General features: G+C 38.1%; 1 protein-coding gene across 1 annotated transcript in view; it reads right to left on the minus strand.

Annotated features, from left to right (window-relative positions):
- Positions 1-810: 810 nt before the first annotated feature.
- Positions 811-20,741, minus strand: part of LOC124595889 (protein O-glucosyltransferase 2-like) — a 96,620-nt gene continuing 76,689 nt past the window's right edge. The window contains exons 5-7 of the mRNA XM_047134797.1: positions 8,951-9,188; positions 3,649-3,948; positions 811-1,077 (exon numbers count right to left, since the gene is read on the minus strand). Coding sequence (XP_046990753.1) covers positions 913-1,077; positions 3,649-3,948; positions 8,951-9,188 — 703 coding nt within the window. The 3' untranslated portion in view covers positions 811-912. The remainder of the gene's footprint in view (positions 1,078-3,648; positions 3,949-8,950; positions 9,189-20,741) is intronic.

A 20,741-nucleotide genomic window follows, 5' to 3' on the forward strand; every position in this document is an offset into this window, starting at 1 on the left:
GCAGCACTCATTAACTTTCGACGGCTACAAGACAGATTGTTGACTTTACTGAATGTTCAATTCTCAGTGCCAGCAACTGAATACTCCCAAATATAAGGCATGGAAGCTGTAAAACGTTTAAGAATGCATTTATATAAGGGCTCACATTTGCACGTGTTCATGCTTGCTCTAATACACTATTTATACATTCAGTGATTCAGTGTAAATTGTGAATACATCTTCAACCCACAATGTAAAATGCTTAAAGATACACAGTAAGGTAGGGCTACGCTATCCTGATGATTGATGTTTACTAAGTGGAGACTGTGGGTATTCATTGAAGCAATATGGAGGAGGTTTTCCGTGTTGAGTTAAGACATCTGTGATCCAAGTGAACACTAATAAAACTTAAAATATTGCAGTTATGGGTGAAGATATCTTCCTCATTCAAGAAATTGTGTCAGATGCCATTATATGCAAATATGGATATTATTTTTTCCCATTTAAAATATAAGAAGCAAAAAAGGTTTGAACATGAAATACTTTGAATAACAGTGCAATTCATTACAAATTCCTCTTTTACAGCCCATGTAGCTTTTTTAATTGTTCACTAGTAAAATCTAATATTTGAGGAAGTATTGATATATTACTTCCTTTCAATTATGAAACAGAGAAAAATGCATAGTGCAGGCACATCACTTATTTCAGTTCTAGATGGTTTCATGCAGCCCCTTCCATTAGAATCACTACATTCAGCAGATAGTAAGAAAAGGCAACATGTGTGAAACTTACAAACCGTGCGATACAGAGGGGAGACAAAATGTACTTCAGTCATTTTGCCAAAACTGTATTCATAAATTGGTAACACACAGATACGAAATTAAATAATATGGTATTGTTAATATTAAAAGCAAGGAACATGTTTTTCTTCAACTACAGCTCTTCCTTATTTCTCAAGTCCTTGTCATCTCCTTGACTTTGCTTAGCTGATAGTTTATCACACTGGCAATCTTCATGTGGTTTGTCTGGAACTGGCTGTGGAACATGTTCCATACCATCTAGTACTTTAACTTCACTAATCACACGGTGAGACCAGTTCTGTAAAATTGTTATTAAAAAATGATAAAAAAATGTAACGATACAGAACCATAAAATTGATAATGAAATGATTACATTAGTGATGAACAAAACAGATACTTATTAGTGCAGGTATTGAAGAAAGTACTGATTTTGAGACTTAAACTTTAAGAAGCAGCCTGTTCAGTCTATCTATTATTTCTCAGCACTAGATTGCATTAGTGCTCTTTAGATTCCTCTGCTTACCAAATGTCTGTGAGCTATCAAGCACAACAGCACCTAGTTTTTACACTGCTGTTATAAGTAGTACCAACAGAATGAAGGATTCAGCCTGGATATTGAATACCGAGGACAAGCCAAATACAGTTAAAACATATCCTGAATATGACTAATCTTTGTGGATGGCAATAATTGCACTGTAAACAATTTGGGAACTAGATAATGATTTTTCATCCTGAGAAGACTGCATACTGCAAAGAAACACCCTGACAGATTAAAATTTTGTGTTTGACAAGGACTTGAACCCAGATGTTAGTCTTTTAAGGGTATTACTCTTAAAAAACAAAGCATCTGAAAACATCTTGCAATCCAACTCTTCCAAACTCCATACTATATCTTCTTCTTGGACTAAAAGACAATAGTGAAAGGACATGGCAGAAAATGGCTTATTCGTAGCATACTATTTCTTGAATGAACTCTCACTCTACAGTGAAATGTGCATTGCAACGAACTTTTCTGACTGGTAAAAACTATATGTGATACTGGAAATCAAACCCAGATCTCCCTCTTTAGTGGGGAATGTAAAGGCAAGTTACTGTAAGTTCATACCCGATGCCAAATTTTAGAGGAAAGCAAGAGCAAATCACCTCCGAAAGGATAGAACCTAGTATGCATTGATGTTCAAAATAGTCTTTGTTTTGATAGGACTTTTACTTTCTGTGTCTGGATAAAAGGAAGTAAGGTAGATTAGAGTTTTAACATGAGATGGGAAAACAAGTCTGGATTGGACAGGAATGGTGAAATAAATTGACCCTGTCTTTTTAAAAGAAATCATCTTGATTTTCACCTTGCTCAACTGAGGGAAACCATTCAAAACCTGAATCCGGGTGGCCAGACTGTGGTGTAACCTGTAACTTGTTGATTCTGTGGAATAACATGTTCCATTTCTCATCACTTAGGTTGAAGAAAGATGTTTGTGGAAACTGGAAACATTGTTTAGATAGCTATTAAGTGTGGAGCATCCCAATGTAAACGCTCTGGTGTGCAGATGGATGCGAAATAAGTCAGCTCAGAACATCAACAATGCACGACAGTGAGTGTAATTCTCCACCTGCTTTGGAGTTGTGGCTTTGTGGTGCCTTGGATGTCACAGGGCAAACTGTATGGGCAATAATGTAAATGCCAGAACAATTGAAGAATATGGGAGAATGATCATTCTGAAATCTCAGATCAGTATAGCAGCACATGTAATGATCAACATCCGGTGTGAGAACTGTATTAGTCGCAATTGTAATGGAAACATTACAAGTTATAATATAGAAGAGTTATCACAAAACTGATTACATCATTTAAATAGCTTGAAGCTCTCCTTCAGCACTTGCTCACTGCAAAAGGTGAAGAAGTCACACATCATGGTCTAGGGACACTGCAGAGCAGGATCACTGCAGCAAATAACTTCAACTACACTGCAGTGTAGTTTCAGCTCTCTGAGACTGCAGCTGTGCGTGTGCGTGTGTGTGTGTCTGTTGAAAGCTATGATTGTGTGAATCTTTTTATTGTGCCTACTGCAGCTCAGCATCTCCGCTATATGGTGAGTAGCAACTTTCCATCTCTCGTATTAAAACACAATCAAAAATTTTATGTTCCTCTGATGTACAAATTTTATTTGCACTATGTAGATGTTCTAGATGAATTCTACAGTTCCACCAATTAACATTTTAGTACAAGAAGGGAGACCTTTAGTGCCTGCATGTTGCTGGATACGAATTTGGATTTCTTTGGTGCCTTTTACCAAGAATTTAATGAAACTGTTAAGACACTCAATTCATACTCAGGAGGAGTGTGATTGAAATCTTTGTTCAGTTATCGACATTTAGATTTTGTATGGGTTCTCTAAATCACTTCAGGCAAATTCCCAGTTGTTCCTTTCGGTGGGATGACAGTTGATTTCCTCCTTCATTCTTATATTGTTGAATAAGCTCGATGTTTCAAATGAAATAGATGTCAAAGGGCTGTTAAACCTTTTGCTTTTACAATGTTTGCAATTACGTAATCATTTATTAGCAAGTAAGTGTTCATCTTTGAACACTTGCGACAGTTTCATCTGTGTTATTTTATAAATCTGATTTGATTGGATGTCATTCCTTATATTTTGTAAAGTGGATAAGGGACATTTTTCACACACACATATAACTCTTTTGCCACTCAGCAGAAAGTATAATTCTTTCAAATCCATTGATTAAGCTCAAATTAAGCCTTAGAGTAAAATATATCTGACAACACAATACTATTTCTCACTTATAAATCCTCTAATTTTCTTATTATTAAAATAGCTGTATTTTTCACTATGAAGAGAAAAATAGAATTAAATACCTTAAGCAAGGTAGCATGATAACAAAATATATCTTGTGGCATCAAATTGGATCTTGCAAACTGTTGACCTCTTTCTGCTATGGCTCTTGCAGCAGCATCATGTTTCTTCGCCCATATTATTTGTTCTACTATATTGCTAAGGTCAGCATCTAAAGGTATATAATGTTTCCAAGCCTCTAGTTGATTGTAAAAGTGTTCATAATACTTTGAATCTTGCTTGAAAACAAGGGAGTCACCTGCCAGCAAGTAGGGAAATCTGTAAGCTGCTACAGTCCCATCAATGTTTATTTGATACTTATACTGAAACAAATAAAAAATTCAAATTAACTGAGAGAAAGAGGGACCAGAATTATTAAAATACTGGAACATTTTAGAGATGTTGAAAAATTCATTAATGTTTCAAACATACAAACAACACACAAATTATACATAGGCAAGCATTCTAACACTGATAATAACAGTCTCATTAATATAACACTTTAAACTGTCACTCCATACTTAGAATATAAGAAAGCCATTTTGATACAGTTGAGAGTTGCAATATGCCAAACAAGTAACCATATTAATTAACATCTTCATTTTAGAGAATTCTAGTAGTTCTTCAATTTTGGTGTTGATGATTAATATCATGTAGAACCTCCAAATTATATGAGGATTGGAATTTTAATAGTGGCAACTATTTATTTACAGCTCATACAAAAGACATGTGTTTCAAAGTTTTACTGGCCTTCAAAGTAGTCACCAGCATTGTGTATAACCCACTGCCAGCAATGTGGAAGTTGTAGGATACTCTTAGCAGTGACACTTGTGTGTTGACAGTTCGAGCCGCACAGTCTATTACCCAACGAATTTGTAGCAGTTCTGAAGTGAATGCCATGAAGTGTTTCCTTCAGTTTAGAAATTGAGTTGAACTCACGTGGGCTTAAGTCAGGGGGGTGCAGTAGGTGGTATACCACTTCGCAGTCGCATCAGTCAAACAAATCAGTAACAGCTTGCACTGTACGTGCTTGAGCATTGTCCTGCAAAATGATGGTCAGGTTCCTGCGGATAGTGTCATCACTTCTGTCTCTATACTATTCATTTTTGGAACACAATGTATGACCAGCTTAGAGACATAAGTGATGATACTTTCTGCAGGATCTGACCATCATTTTGCAAGACATTGCTCAAGCACGTAAAGTGCAAGCTGTTTCTGATTTGTTTGACTGATGGGGCTGCTAAGTGCTATACCACCTATTGCACTCCCCTGACTTAAGCCCATGTGAGTTCAACTCAGTTTATAAACTGAAGGAAAAACTTCACAGCATTCGCTTCAGAATTGCTGCAAATTTGTCGGGCAGCAGACCACGCCGCTCGAACTGTCAACACAACTGTCACTGCTAAGAGTATCCTACGACTTCCACATCATTGGCAACAGGTTGTACACAATGCTGGTGATTACTTTGAAGGTCAGTAAAGCTTTAAAACACATATCTATTTTGTATGAGCTGTAAATAAATAGTTGCCACTATTAAAGTTCCAACCCTTGTATATATGCATTCACATCATATTTTTGGTAAAACTGTAAAGAAAGTCAGAGTACTTTGTTCTCCTCATGTTCTCATAAGATACATCTTTTAAAAGATAAAGTAGGCTAACTGACTTACTTCAACTTTCTTTTATTCTGTAACGGGATGTAAGTGGTAGTGTTACTAATAAAGACTGTAGTCCACATCACCCAAAATGCCTTTTACACAAACACATTATAGTGTGCCACTAGAAATTGAGTGATCTGCCAGGAATATCTTTTGAATAGTTCAAAGATACTGTATGTTGTTGTATATCACATACACAACCAAAGAAATATGGCTTCACACACTTCTTATAAACTGCGATGGGACAGATCAGTGTATGGCTTTCCAGTCTGTAGATGTAGTCAGTGGAATCTCCATCTTTCCTTCCACATGCCATACAATGATTTCCATAAATTAGGGAAAATACAAAGAAACAGAAATAACAGGAAGCAACCAAAAGTCATTTACTTGAAAGTCGAAGTTGTTCAGTTCCTGTCACAGCATTGCTGCTCAATATTTCAAGCACCTGCAGCATCTTTACCTCATCTATACACAGCTGACACCAACTAATTTGATAGTACAACGGCAGTGTGTGTGAGAGAGAAGACAGTAGGAATTTCCAACTCCATTGAATCATCATTTGGCGGAGGAACTACAGTTTGATGCTGATTGGCTGCAAGCCAATACGTGAGCAGAATGATAAATGTACATACTACATATTTCTTTTGTTTGTAGACTGTTGGTTAGAATTTCTGACCACAGGTTTGTTATTCAGTTGGCTCAATAACGCCTGCATTTGTGGAAATCACAGATATTTATTATTTTACACTCAACATTAGGAGCCTGAACCAATCCAATTACATGTGCAGCCAATGAAAGTATGTTATTGTATGTTATTGTTAAGTAATCTGCACAGGATGCTTTATGAAGATGGTTTGTATGCAAAGCAAACTATCATGCTACTGCTCAACACTAATCACAGGAGAGAGGGCGCATGGCAATATGTATGCCAGACTGTTGATTCAATGCAGGACTATTCTCTGCATAAATGAATCCCAGTTTAGTTTGCAAAAATTACAGTAAACGTTTTGATCTGCCAAGGAGCTGCTGGAACCCTCTTTCATCCCAAAAAAGATACTACTGATTAGGGAGAGTCTGTGTATGGAACGGTACCCCTTTGAAGTATTGCAGCACAATTTCACATCTGAAGATATGAATATCTGTAGAGATGACATCTTTAATACTTCGGAAGATTGCTAAAGCAGTGAAATAGGTTGATATTTGTCTTGCAAAACAATAGCTCTTTTTTATACATGGCTGGTCTCGTGGATGTGGGGAAGGTGAATAAAGGAATGTGTTCTGTCGGCAGGTCATTAAAAATATGTAAAAAATTTATCAAAGAGGCTGCCTTCATTACACTCACATGTCCTCTTCTGGAGTATTGCCATGTGGTATGGGATCCTTACCAAGTAGGATTGAAAGTACACCAAGGAAGTTAAAAAAAGGGGAGCTTATTTTGTATTAATTATCAAGAAATAGGGAAGACAATATCAAAGAAATGATAAACAAGTTGGGGTGGTAATCATTGAACCAAAGGCATTTTTCACAGCAGTGAGTTCTTTTCATTAAATTTTAAACATCAATGTTGCCCTCCAAACGTCCAAATATTTCATTAACTGCAACCTATACAAGGAGAAATGACATCAAAATAAAATAAGAGAAATCATAGCTTGCACAGAAAGATTTGGGTGTTCATTTTTCCCAGTTGCTACTCAAAAGTGGAACAACTGAAAATTAGTCTGAAAGTAGTTCTATGAACCCTTTACCAGACATATAAGTGGTAACTGCAGAGTGATCATGTAGATGTAGATGAATGTACTCAACAACAAACAGTTCTGCACTCAGAGTGCCCAACTTGACCTTCTGACCTCAGTCTCAAAGGTTGCTCTTGTAATTCTCTCAGAAGGCATATTACTGTTTGAAGTTTCTCTCCAAAGACTATTATTGTATCAAAAATAGCTTTGCAAAAAGTGCCAATTAGCTTCCTATGGAAGTAACAGTGAACGTCAAAAAATGGCTCTGAGCACTATGGGACTTAACATCTATGGTCATCAGTCCCCCAGTGAACGTCATTAATAGTATTATACACCTCTGATCATACTGCATTAATGTTCAGGATGATCATACGGCATCTGACATTTTTTGTGCAATATTGAACTGATATATCCGTATTGCATACTATGATATTTCTGCTGTAACAAACAAAAATTTGTCTTATGGTAAGTGTTTACATTTTATTTTGAATTCATTACATTTGACACACAATTTCACAGTACCATTATTTTAGATTATTTTCCCTGATTTTTGGACACCAGTGTTCTTTCTTAGGCAAGATGATTGCTTTAAGCTCACTGGCAGCATAATTGTACCCATAACCTATCCACATAAGAGGTAGTCTTTGAATTATTCATGCATTATTTCCTTGAATATTAGTATCCGATTAGTATGCTTTCTCCATCAGACTGAAAATCAGTCATATAAGTTCAGTCTGATTCGCATAAAACAGTATCCCATTAAAAAAAAAAAAAAAAAAAAGAGAGAAGTCGCAGATGGTGACACCAATGTTTCTGCGTGCAGTAACTCTTGATTCTCAGGAGCTCACTTACACCTGAGATAAAGGAGGTGAATGTCCAAAGGTCTATGCCAATTCATGTCAGCACATTCCTATATTCTTGATTTTTCCTAGCTTTCCAAACATTTTATGCAAACTTGTGATAAAATGGCAACCTCTCAACATAGGCAGGTCCTATGCATTTGCCCTACTATATCCTAGTTTACCTACAAGTACTGTGAAACTGTGATAGTGTGCCAATGACAGAAACAAAACATCAGTTTTGATGTGTGGGGCTGAAATTTAAAGTGAATGAAGTCTGCCACAGTATACTTATTCACTGAGAATCAGTTATTGAAACATGACTACCAAGATATATCTTTGTCTGGTCCAGTATTTATTTGCTTTGTGATAGCTGTAATTTGAGTGGTATCTCTGCTTGGTTAGTTTTCTTCCAGTCTCTGCAATTAACATGTGTAACAAATCCATACTGAAGACAATGATCTCTTTAAGATTATCCCATTGGAGGAGCTTTTCTGATCACTTTTAGTAGATAGGAAGAGGTTATGTGTTTAAATCTTCTCTCCCTGTGTAGTACTAAGATATTAAGTTGGAGGCCCACCATATAAACGAGTGAGTATTGCATGGCAGTGAATCAATAACTGACCTACAATGCTAGAAAATATGTTCCCTCTAGCACTATATTTCCAACTGGTGATTTTGTGTTTCTCACCACACCGAAAAAATCACTGACATTCTCATATTCACCTGTCATCATCCTAAAACTATTTCATCATTGACACATAAAACTAAAATGCAATAGAAGTGTCCTTTCACTTACATTGCCAATTAGCTAACAGCTACTCGTTTTTATTACTGTTACAGTATTGTATCATTTTGCCACACTTCCAGTATTTTCAATTCTGGTGGCCATCGCATTATCAATAACATTCATTCAACTCCTAAGCCTCCATCATTCCTCCTCGGCTGCACTCTCCTGTCAAAACACGTGTGCATGAGTGCTTCCTCCCCCCTCCACTCACACACACAGATACGCACAAAGACACACAACAAATGGAAATTATGTATTGTATCTATGTTCATATTAAGTAATTTGATATAAAAACATCCAACTTACATCAAAGAACTTAAAGAATGATACATGCTTTTCTTTTGGACCATATTCTTTCTCTTCTTCTTTGAAGAAGAAAAAATTTGTAAGTGATGCATTAAATAAATCAGGATTTTTTCGAGCAATTTCTATTAACTTGAGTCTTTCTCGGCGAGAATCTCTTCCTCTCCAGAAAGCTTTTTCAATTTTGTCTTCCCATTTTTTATCAATATTTCCTTGGACGGACAGCATATCTAACATCACTCTGCAATAGGAAAACAAACAAAACATTAAAATGAAAATTAGTTGTCATTCATTGATTGGCTTATAATGTGCAACATTGAGAAGGTTTGAAAAATTAATGGGATAAGTCAGTTCTCTTTAAATATATTTTTTCATATTTTGTATCTTTATCTTGCACACAGCATAACCCACCTTTTTCATCTTCAACAGTGGTGCAGATCTTATATCTCATAGTTATGTGTGGACAGTGACTATGTAGACACACATTCAAGAATCTAATACAGAATCACAGCAACAGCGGTCTAAGCCAGACTATTTGCTGTGGCAAATTGCAATTAGAAATGATAACTCACAAGGTTTTTTTGTTATTTTGCTATCATTTTTCCTTAGCTGAATCTCTCAAATATGGAAATTCCAAATTTAATGTATTTTTGTCTAACAAATGGAGCAGGAAATTTTCATATCAGTGAGAGAACTCGGATACAACATCAAACAGTGGAAGACAAATATAGATGAACTGGTTTCAGATTCAGTACATATGCTCTGCATCTTCAAAATCATATGCGTTTCCTCCAAGGTCACATTTATTTCATCGGCTCTCATTTTGAGTGTTCAAAAATAAATAAATATATATGTATCATATCTATACATCCACACTTAAACATTGAATAGCAGCTAGTTAACTCAAACTGAAACAAAAAATGAAGGTACACCTAAAGCAATTCTTAACTGAAACACATGATACATTAGATCTCTTAAAACTTATATCTACCATGGATATTTTACTTTGTTAGAGAGAGGCAACAGTGAGGATGTGAATCCAATCAAAACAACCATAGTGATTATTATTTTCATATCCATGACAGTACAGTTATTTACAAATTAAAAATATACCTACAATATATACATAAGACTCTGTGCATTTCAAACTGATTTTGAGGCTCAAAATTCAGCAGTCATAATTGATGGAACTTTATTGAAACCAAGTTCACCAGTGTGCAGGTTTCAGGCAAATTGGACCAGTGACAGATGACATCTGTTCCAGCTGCTTTACATACCTACATTACTGAAGAGTTCAGCAACAGCAGATTTGTTTCCTGGATGACCCAATCTGTACGATGTCTACATCCATCCCATCTGTACTTAACAGTGCGACATGTCTGGGCAATGTAAGATATCCCATAATGGCATGGTATTTACATATTCCTGGTGTCTTTTCTCTTATGTCATCTTTTGCAGAACTCAGAATCATTAACACACACGTCAAAGGATGGAAGACATATTTTACTGAATGTTTCTTGAAAAGCCTGCTGATCTCGAGGGTCACACTGCCAACGTGAGGTAGGAAAACTGTTCTTGTGGAGATTACCATTTCTTCTGGCTGCTCTTGAGGTTTGGTGTGTGCTGTTCAAAATGCACAGTGAATCTGCTTATCAGAGTATCCAGGATATTTGAAAGGGTGCAGCAGAATTTGTTACACCGGTGTAATGTGTGCGTTGATCTCCAGTAACATAGCACCACCACTTCAAGTTTTGTTTGCACCGCAGCATTTCAGTTCACAGTCTATTCAAAGTCTCCCACATCTGGTAGGGCAGTTGCAAACCAGCAGTGGGCTCTTATTTTAGGTTTATGGTGCCTTGATTTGCCACAGCTCTGTTCGATAAGTGGAAGGCAATGATGTAATGGCTTCAGTTGTTTGAAGAAATCTTTTTCTCGACTTCACCCCAGGATAAGATATTTTGCTTCCAAGCAGGGGAAGCCCAAAATCACTTTTTTGTTTCCTCTTAATTTCTGCTGCCTTTCTTTGTCTAATATCTGTGGGTGCTATGCCTACAAAATGATAGATTTTGTGAACTGGAGTTAGTAGTGGAAAAAATTAGTGCTGTCAGTTGCTTACGTACAGTTGCTTTGAATGTTTCATTCCTTAAGTTGGATTTTCAAGTAAAAATCACAAAATGAATATCTACATCTACATTTATACTCTGCAAGCCACCCAACGGTGTGTGGCGGAAGGCACTTTACATGCCACGGTCATTACCTCCCTTTCCTGTTCCAGTCGCATATGGTTCGTGGGAAGAACGACTGCCGGAAAGCCTTCGTAGGCACTCGAATCTCTATAACTTTACATTCGTGATCTCGTCGGGAGGTATAAGTAGGGGGAAGCAATATATTCGATACTTCATCCAGAAACACACCCTCTCGAAACCTGGACAGCAAGCTACAATGCGATGCAGAGCGCCTCTCTTGCAGAGTCTGCCATTTGAGTTTGCTAAACATCTCCGCAACGCTTACCAAATAACCCTGTGACAAAACGCGCCGCTCTTCTTTGGATCTTCTCTATCTCCTCTGTCAACCTGACCTGGTACGGATCCCACACTGATGAGTAATACTCAAGTATAGGTCGAACGAGTGTTTTGTAAGCCACCTCCTTTGTTGATGGACTACATTTTCTAAGGACTCTCCCAATGAATCTCAACCTGGCACCCTGATCATTCCACTTCAAATCGTTCCATACGCATACTCCCAGATATTTTACAAAAGTAACTGCTACCAGTGTTTGTTCCGCTATCATATAATCATACAATAAACGATCCTTCTTTCTATGTATTCGCAATACATTACATTTTTCTATGTTAAGGGTCAGTTGCCACTCCCTGCATCAAGTGCCTATCCGCTGCAGATCTTCCTGAATTTCACTGCAATTTTCTAATGCTGCAACTTCTCTGTATACTACAGCATCATCCGCGAAAAGCTGCTTGGAACTTCCGACACTATCTACTATAGAAAACATTACATAATTTTTTTCTGTGTATATACATCATATTAACTTGAAATGTATAAAAATATTCACACACTGTAAGGTACATATTGTATTTAGTGAAATATCATCGACACATACATCCATACTCTACACACCACTATGAAATGCAGGGCTAAGGGTACTCTCAGGCGCACCAGTTATTAGGATTTCTTCTTGTTTCACTCATATATGGAGCATGGTAAGAACGACTGTTTAAGAGCCTCTGTGCCCACTGTTATTAGACTAATCTTAATTTCCTACAGTTCTGCAATTTTTTTCTGTTTTAATCCACTGTTCATAACCAGTACACATCTCTACTCCAGTAAAGCAGTTTAAAATCTACTTTATCTGTGTCGTACCATTATATAATCTACCTGAAACTTTCAAGTTTCTCCAGTTCTCCTCCGCATAGATAGCCTTCTTTCATGGTTCTTAGACTAAGTGTTGGCAAGATCAAATTATGTTGTGTCAAAAATTCTACCAGGCAGCTTCCCCTTCAATTCATTTCCCCTAGTCCATGTTTTCCTACTATTTTTCCTTCTCTTCCTTGTCCTACTATTGAATTCCAGTTCCCCAGCACAATTAAATTTTCATCTCTGTCTGAATATCTTTTTTTAACTCATCACACATTATTTCAGTCTCCTCCTCTTCTGCGGAGATAGTTGGTGCATAAGTTTGTACTACTGTCGTGGGATTTGGTTTTTCGCTTATCTCAGCTACTGCAATGCATTCACTGTTCTGTTCATAGTAGCTTACCTTCATTCTTATTTTCTTATTCATTATTGCACCAACTCCTCCATTACCTCTATTTGATTTTGTGTTGATAACCCTGCACTCACCTGCCAGAAATCCGTTCTTTCCGCCATTGCACTTCACTAACTTCCACTGTATCTAACTTCAACATGCCCATGTTTTGTTTAAATTCTCTGAACTACCTACCCAACTAAGGGATGTAATATTCGACACCAAACTCATAGGATCGGTTTTGTTTTCCCTTATGACAACATCCTCCTAAAATTTCTTGTTCAGAGGTCTGAATGGTGGACCACTTTACATCTGGAAAAAGTTTACCCAAGAGGATGCAATCATCATTAACCCACACAGTACACCTGCATGCTACCAGGAAAAATAACAGCTATAGTTTCTTCTTGTTTCATCTGTTCACAGTAACAACACAGCAAAGCCATGTTGGCTAATTTTACAAGGTAAGATCAGTCAATCATCCAGACTGTTGCAATTACTGAAAAGGCTGCCACCCTCTTCAAGAACCACAGATTCATCTGGCCTTCCTATAGATATCTGTCGATTATAGTTGCACCTACTGTAACACTTTGTCTCATTGAGACATACAAGCCATCTCACCTCTGCAAAGTCGGGTAATCCCATGGTCGAAACTGAGACTGAATGCACACCACACACAATTGCTTTTCAGTCCTTACACAGCCTTGTCACACACAGCTCAGATAATAACTGAACAGGCATACAGCTGGGTCACAGCAAACAGTTTAAGCCAAAAAGACTCATATTATGCGATTTAAGATAAAGAAAAATAACATGATGGCACCAAAAGTAGATATTAATGATCACTAAGTAAATGAAACACTGTATGCAAAATTCCTTTGGGTGCTGCTGGATAACAAGTTAAAATAAATTCAACATATAAACAAACTAATCAATAAGCTTTGTTCATTACGTAATGCTCTTGGGATATTGTTCTCTGTCATGATCTTAAGGAACAAATGAGGATGTACAGATGTTCTTTTTCTCAGTTTATTGTTATGTAGTGTGATTAATGATTGTATTAAATGTTGTATTAAACTGCTGTATCCTGGGATTTCAGTCCAACTGCAATAAAACCAGGTCCGGTGATATGCACAATTTGTCACAATATAAAAACCAATACTCTCACCAGATAAATACGTAGCATTTTCACAAGACATCTGGTGACAAAAAGTTTCTGAAATACATGTTGAAACGACCCTATCACATACTGGAAAATATGAATTGTTTGGCAGAATGATAAGGTGCACATTATCTAAGTTTTTGCATCAACCTCATTGTGTATAACTGCTCATGTCAGCCACATGTGAATTCTATCCCTACCATGATAAATACTCAAGCCACTGACCAAATAGTTGAGATGTAACAACCCACAAACACCAAACCATCTCTGGCAGGACAGAGAGCGTTCCCGAAATTTTGCAAATTAAAGTAACTGAACAATCTGATCAAGTTGCAGACCTCCAAACAGGATGCTCCAAATGTGTGTTACAACAGCAATGCTCTTCCAGCATGAGCAACCTCTAAGAATATTGAGCTGCAGCCCATAAGTGTGACAGAAATCGGTGGTGGTGGTGGTGGTGGTTGATTACAAACTGGACAGTCATGAGTGACAATTCCTTATTGTTCATGTTTCAGCATAACTTTTTTTCTCATTTATTTCCACTGTGAAATACAGGTATTGGTCACCCATGTTCCACAAATGGGTCTTATCATGATGGACACATCATGTTTCCTCCCACTGTCTATCTCTGACATAAATCCAGATGGAGATTGTCACCAATGTGTTACTTCACTGTTATCTAGTCATGGATACCTGTACTACACCAACCATTTTGGTGTCAAACTGATCGACAGTGATGTAACAAACGACAATCCATTGACTACTCCAGCACCAGTAAGATACTCCATGATACTTAACACAGTCAGAGCACCAGGGCCACCAGTCCATGCATGGCCTCGTCGGCTGCCTCCAGACAAACTCAAGATCACAAAGCAAGAGTTCCCTTTCACAATGGATCAAGTGACATGTCAGCTTTCATATTGTAGCTGGACCTTACCATTCTGTACTGCCACTAAGAAGAGAATGGGATGTGACCTAATAGTGACTATCATCAGCTTAATGCCAGTGTGATACCTCAATGCTATCCTGTGCCACATATCCTGGATTTTTCTGTTTACAATCATAACAAGACAGTTTTCTCCACAACTGACCTCATCCATGCTTTTTATAATATACCCATTGTGCTAGGAGACAATTTAAAATTACTGTTTCACACTCAATTTGGACTTTAAAAAATTCTCCAAATACCATGTGAACTGTGCAATGCAGACTTTCTAACATTAACTAGATACAGTTACAAAATATTACCCAGAGGCCATTTATGCTATATAATTTGCATTCCAGCAAATAGGTTTTCATCTAACATGGTGCCACTAAAGAACCTTCACTGCTTCTGGGTGTTGTGTCTACTTCAGCCCCAAATATCAAAAACACTTGTGAGGGGAGTGATGCAAATAGTAAAGTGTCAGTTATATTTTATATACTGTGTAGATTCTTTGATTATTCATGTTGTCTCTGGACTTTGACAAATAAATGATATATAGATAGACTTTTTTCAGTTTACTGCAATGCTAAGTAATTAACAATTGTATATTGTGTTAAATACATAGTATTTTCACAAGACATATTCAAGAAGCTCCCCTTTTAACACAAAATCAGGAACTGGGAACACCAACCAGCTCAAAAGAAAATTACAAAACATACCTCATTAGCCATTCTTACAAATCAGCTGGGTACCTAGATTCCAGGATTCAAAATACTTTTTAGCTTCAAGGAAGTAGCATGACAAATAATAGTGTACTGTAAATAGATTTCTGTATTTCAAAAATACCAGTGTAACAAAGTAAATATCAAGCTGCTCCTATGAGATAAACAGAAGGTATGACTCCTTCTTGAGGGGATCTATGGAACACTGTGAATGAATGAACAAAAATCAATATTAGACTTCTATACGACAGGCTTAGTATTTGAATTTTGTGTTTCTGTATTGCTGGATATTCTACAGTATTTCTGAGACTACTGTTTGTTTGGACAGTTGCAGCACTTACAATGATCTTGCTTATACTAGTCATTTTATGTGTATTTCACGTCAGCAACACTTGGGTTTTGTGGACGACGAAGGAGTGTTGATTACTGTTTAGATCAGTCACCTACATAGTCTAAATTAACTTCATATTCGGTTGTCAAATACTTAAAATGTACAGAAGAGAACACAAGTGCCAAGAGTGAGTATGGTTCCTTGGATGTTGAGCTTTCTCATTTGAGAGCTTTGTCCTGGAGGATCAGGAGGAATATTACATGCTTCCCTAATAAGACATCTGATCCCTATAGTCACTTGCAAAATATCTTGAATCTCTGTGTTTCCTGTGGTATTAATTTCTTTTTCCATGTAAGTTTCATCTGCCCCCTCCTCTGCAAATGAAATTTTTTTGTGAACCTTTTATATTGTCTCCACAACATTGGTGACCATTAACACTTTTATATTCCCCAATTAACCTACAAATGATGATAAGTGCATTCAAGTAATAAATTATGAGGCAGAATTGCAGGCTCAACTGCAAATTTGGTATTCAAATCACCAAACAATATAATTATTTTACTGTTTCTCATGCAGTCTCTCATAATTTGCTACAGTTTTTCCTGAATACTGACATATTACCATCTGGTGCACTGTAGATGCAGGTAATGATTGAGCCAGTATTGCAGTGTGCAGTATGACTTATTCTAAGTCCCTCACCTTAAATAGTTTGATACATGTAGCTGAAATTGTTTCCTCTCTCTTTCACAAATTATGAAAATTGTACTATTATGCACTTAAATTCTGCAACTGTAAATATGGTGAAAAGCTTCAGAGGCAACCAAACAGTGACAGAAAAGCACAAAAAATGTATTTGTGAACTGCTCACTAGGCTGGTAAATGGTAAACTAGTTCTTTTTTGGAACAAGAAGACCGAACACAGACCAACAGGAATACAACTGGATTCACACTGTGATATGCAAGTGGTGGTCTAGGTCTTGGATGGTGGGAATACAGGAAATGTGGGGGATGGAAAGACAGCAGAAGAGGTTTGTCTTGTAATCCCACAATCTGTCTTTTCCCAAACATTCCCAGATGGTTTCTAAAATCCTATAATAACGGTTCCAAAACTCAGGCTCAAACAAGTTATTCATAAATAGAGAAGGAAGGGCTGGATATCATCTTTGGAGTGCACTAATTCTGCAGTTCCTTTCAGCATTTTATCACTGGGTAGTGAGGGGTGTGACTCTATAGCAACAGTTGCTTCATCTCCTCCATCAGTCTCATTGGGGGTCTCTCACATGTAACTGTTCATTGTTAGTTATGTGTACTAGCTGCAAATGGAAAATGACATAACATGGAAGGTGAATAGTTTGGCCTGTCACACGCACCAACCAGCACCTCCGTGATCATATTTCCCTTCAGCAAAATCAACTCAGCTGTGGGACTGCCCGCACATTGATTTTGTGGCACCTTTCTTGAGAGCCATGTGGCAAATCCTTGTTGAGTCTTTCTCCCTTTTTATAGATGTCACTAAACTGCAGCAGACAATAACAACTACTACTCAAGAAAACTTTTTCTGTGAAATGTACACCTCACATCTTAGTCACAGTTAAAGGGTTGCAATTTATGCTAACTGCCTTCTGGAAATTCTGCACCTGTGATGGCATCAAACATATCATGGCTTATCCATTTTGTTCTGCCTCCAATCACCTGGTGAATCATTTTGTTTGAACCATTAAGACCCAACTGTCAAATGCTTTGGGGACAGCTCAACCACACCAGCTCTCTTTTTGTAGCAGAATGACAGCCACCCATATTTGCAGTCCACCAGTCCCCATCAACACTTCTAGACTTTTTACACCACTACCTGTTCAAGATGAAGAAATGACAACTTTTCATTTGTGGGCTCTCCAATATGGGTCTGTATCCTCAGGTGGGCCCCCACTTAGATCCCGGAACTGATTCTGATGCAACAAGGTCATCAAGATGTTTTGGTGGTGACTGCACAGGGAACATTCCACTAGGGACAATGGGTGTCCTTCCATCTTCTTCGTACCTGTCACTGCAGGTCTTCATGGACTTAGACCCCGTTCCCCTTAGCAGTGGAGTCACTTGTGCTTCTAGAGTCTCAATTGGGGCAAGCAGCTACTGCTTCTTCACTTCCTCTCCAGGACCAGCATGGACTCCCTAATGGTGTTGGCTCACTGACACAGCACCATCTTTCCCTGCATTGTCCAGATTGTGTTTGGCCCTTCCTGCCAATTCAAGAGGGGTGTGATCGTAAGTTGGCCATGGATAGTGATGGTTAACCTATTGAACAGAAGTGAGAATGGGTCAGTGACCTCTTGGTCTTAAATCAGCCAGCTGATGTGCTCAAAATGCTTTGCTGCTCACAGCAAATCAGCTGGATGTTGGTGTAAAGAGGCATATTGATAGTATGGCATCATTCATCAAAACATCCCATAGGATTGCAAGATCGTTTCTGCCTTGCATCAGCGGGTATGGCTGAAAACAGTCCAGCCAATGTGAGGTAGGATGATGACTTGTCAGTGGGCTGGCACCTCTTGGGTGCCAATGCGCTGGTGACGATTCTGCACTACTTCATTATATCTGGATATTTTTGGAGTGATTGTTTTATTGGTTCATGATGATGGGGTCTCTTTGGGTTCTGAGTATAGTGAAATCCATCCACTGCTGTGAATTCTACTTTGGTGTACTGTGATACTGTATGAGTGAAGAGGCGGATTTCAGCCAAGCCCCCTAGTGGTTCCCCGCAACATAATTCAAGTTGTGTTAATTTTAACTCTTTTCATTTTCAGTCTTGGAAAATTTACCAGATTAGTACCTTCCCTTATACACCATGTGTCATTTTTTTCTGTGTTTCAGTGTATTCAATAAACAGGTAATTAACGATCTTGGTAATATAAATTGGGGAGTACAAAAAGAGCTAAAATGCCAAGGAGAAATTAAAATGATAAACAACAAAGCAGAGACAGGAATAATAAGGGAAATGTAAAGCCAGTAAAAGAAAGGTGGAACAGAAGAGTAAAAAAGGAAAAGTATGGACAACAGAGGCAGCATATTGGACAAAGTGGCACAGAGGATCACAAGCACTCACAAACTTTCAAACGAGAATGACTCTGGGGACAATAATATGAGTTGGATTATTAGTATCCTTCTGTACAGTTCAGAAGAACTGCTGTGTTTGGTTGGACAGGAGACCATATTAGCAGTGCAGTTTGTACTAATGAAATAGTAGTGCACTGCAAATGTCAATTTACACTGAAGAGCCAAAGAAACTGGTACACCTGCCTAATATTGTGTAGGGTCCCGCAAGTACACAGAAGTGCCGCAACATGACATGGCAAGGACTCAACTAATGTCTGAAGTAGAGCTGGAGGGAACTGACACCATGAATCCTGCAAGGCTGTCCACAAATCTGTAAGACTACAAGGGGATGGAGATCTCTTCTGAACAGCATGTTGCAAGGCATCCCAGATATGCTCAGTAATGTTTATATCTGGGGAGTCTGGTGGCCAGCAGAAGTGTTTGGACTCAGAAGTGTTCCTGGAGCCACTCTCTTGCAATTATGGATGTGTGGGGTGCTGTATTGTACTGCTGAAATTGCCCAAGTCCATTGGAATACACAATGGACATGAATGGATGAAGGTGATCAGACAGGATGCTTACGTACGTGTCACCTGTCAGAGTCGTATCTAGACGTATGAGGAGTCCCGTATCACTCCAACTGCACACACCCCACACCATTACAGAGTCTCCACAAGCTTGAACAGTCTCCTGCTGACACGCAGATTCCTTGGATTCATGAGGTTGTCTCCATACCTGTACACGTCCATCCCCTCAATACAATTTGAAACATGGCTCGTCCAACCATGCAACATGTTTCCAGTCATCGGCAGTCCAATGTCGGTGTTGATGGGACCAGGCAAGGCTTAATGCTTTATGCCATGCAGTCATCAAGGATAAACGAGTGAGCCTTCAGCTCTGAAAGCCCATGTCAATGATGTTTCATTGAATGGTTCACACACTGACACTTATTGATGGCCAGCATTGAAATCTGCAGCAATTTGCAGAAGGGTTACATTTCTGTCATGTTGAACGATTCTCTTCAGTCATTGTTGGTCCCATCAGTCATTGTTGGTCCCATTCTAACAGGATCTTTTTCCAGACACAGCAATGTCAGAGATTCGATGTTTTACCAGATTCCTGATATTCGTGGTACACTCTTGAAATGATCATAAGGGAAAATACCAACTTCATTGCTACCTCGGAGATGCTGTTTCCCATCGCTCGGATGCCGACTATAATCTAGGTTCAAACTCACTTAACTCTTGATAACCTGCCATTGTAGCAGCAGTAACCGATCTACCAACTGCAACATACACTTACTGTCTTACATAGGCATTGCTGAGTGCAGAGCCATATTCTGCCTGTTTAAGTGTCTCTGTACTTGAAGACGTGTGGCTGTACCAGTTATCTTGGTGCTGCTGTGTAGTTTACTGTTGTTCAGTGTTTGGCAGCAGATCAAGCATATAAAGATACAGCTGTATTACAGTTGATGGATATTGTAGTTCATCTCACAGCTTCCTCTATTGCTGTCAAGATAACATATGCTTGTATGCTCCATATTGGGATTTGTGAGCACTTTCTGGTCAAAGGTAGATAATGCGTAATATGTAGTACTCAAAGATGTGTGAAGTCCAAAGGAAATAGCAGTGCATGATGGTGTTAGAAAATCAGTAACACTAGCCCCTCATTCTGGACATTATTGCATGCTATATCCTGTACTAACTGTGAGAAGTCGCAGACTTGGCACTTTACTGTTGTACTCCCGTAGACTGCAGGTAAATGTTTTTGTTGTCTTTCTAAGAATTTCAATCTATTTTGTTTG

This window comes from Schistocerca americana, chromosome 2 (genome assembly GCF_021461395.2).
Source record: "Schistocerca americana isolate TAMUIC-IGC-003095 chromosome 2, iqSchAmer2.1, whole genome shotgun sequence".
Lineage (NCBI taxonomy): Eukaryota > Metazoa > Arthropoda > Insecta > Orthoptera > Acrididae > Schistocerca > Schistocerca americana.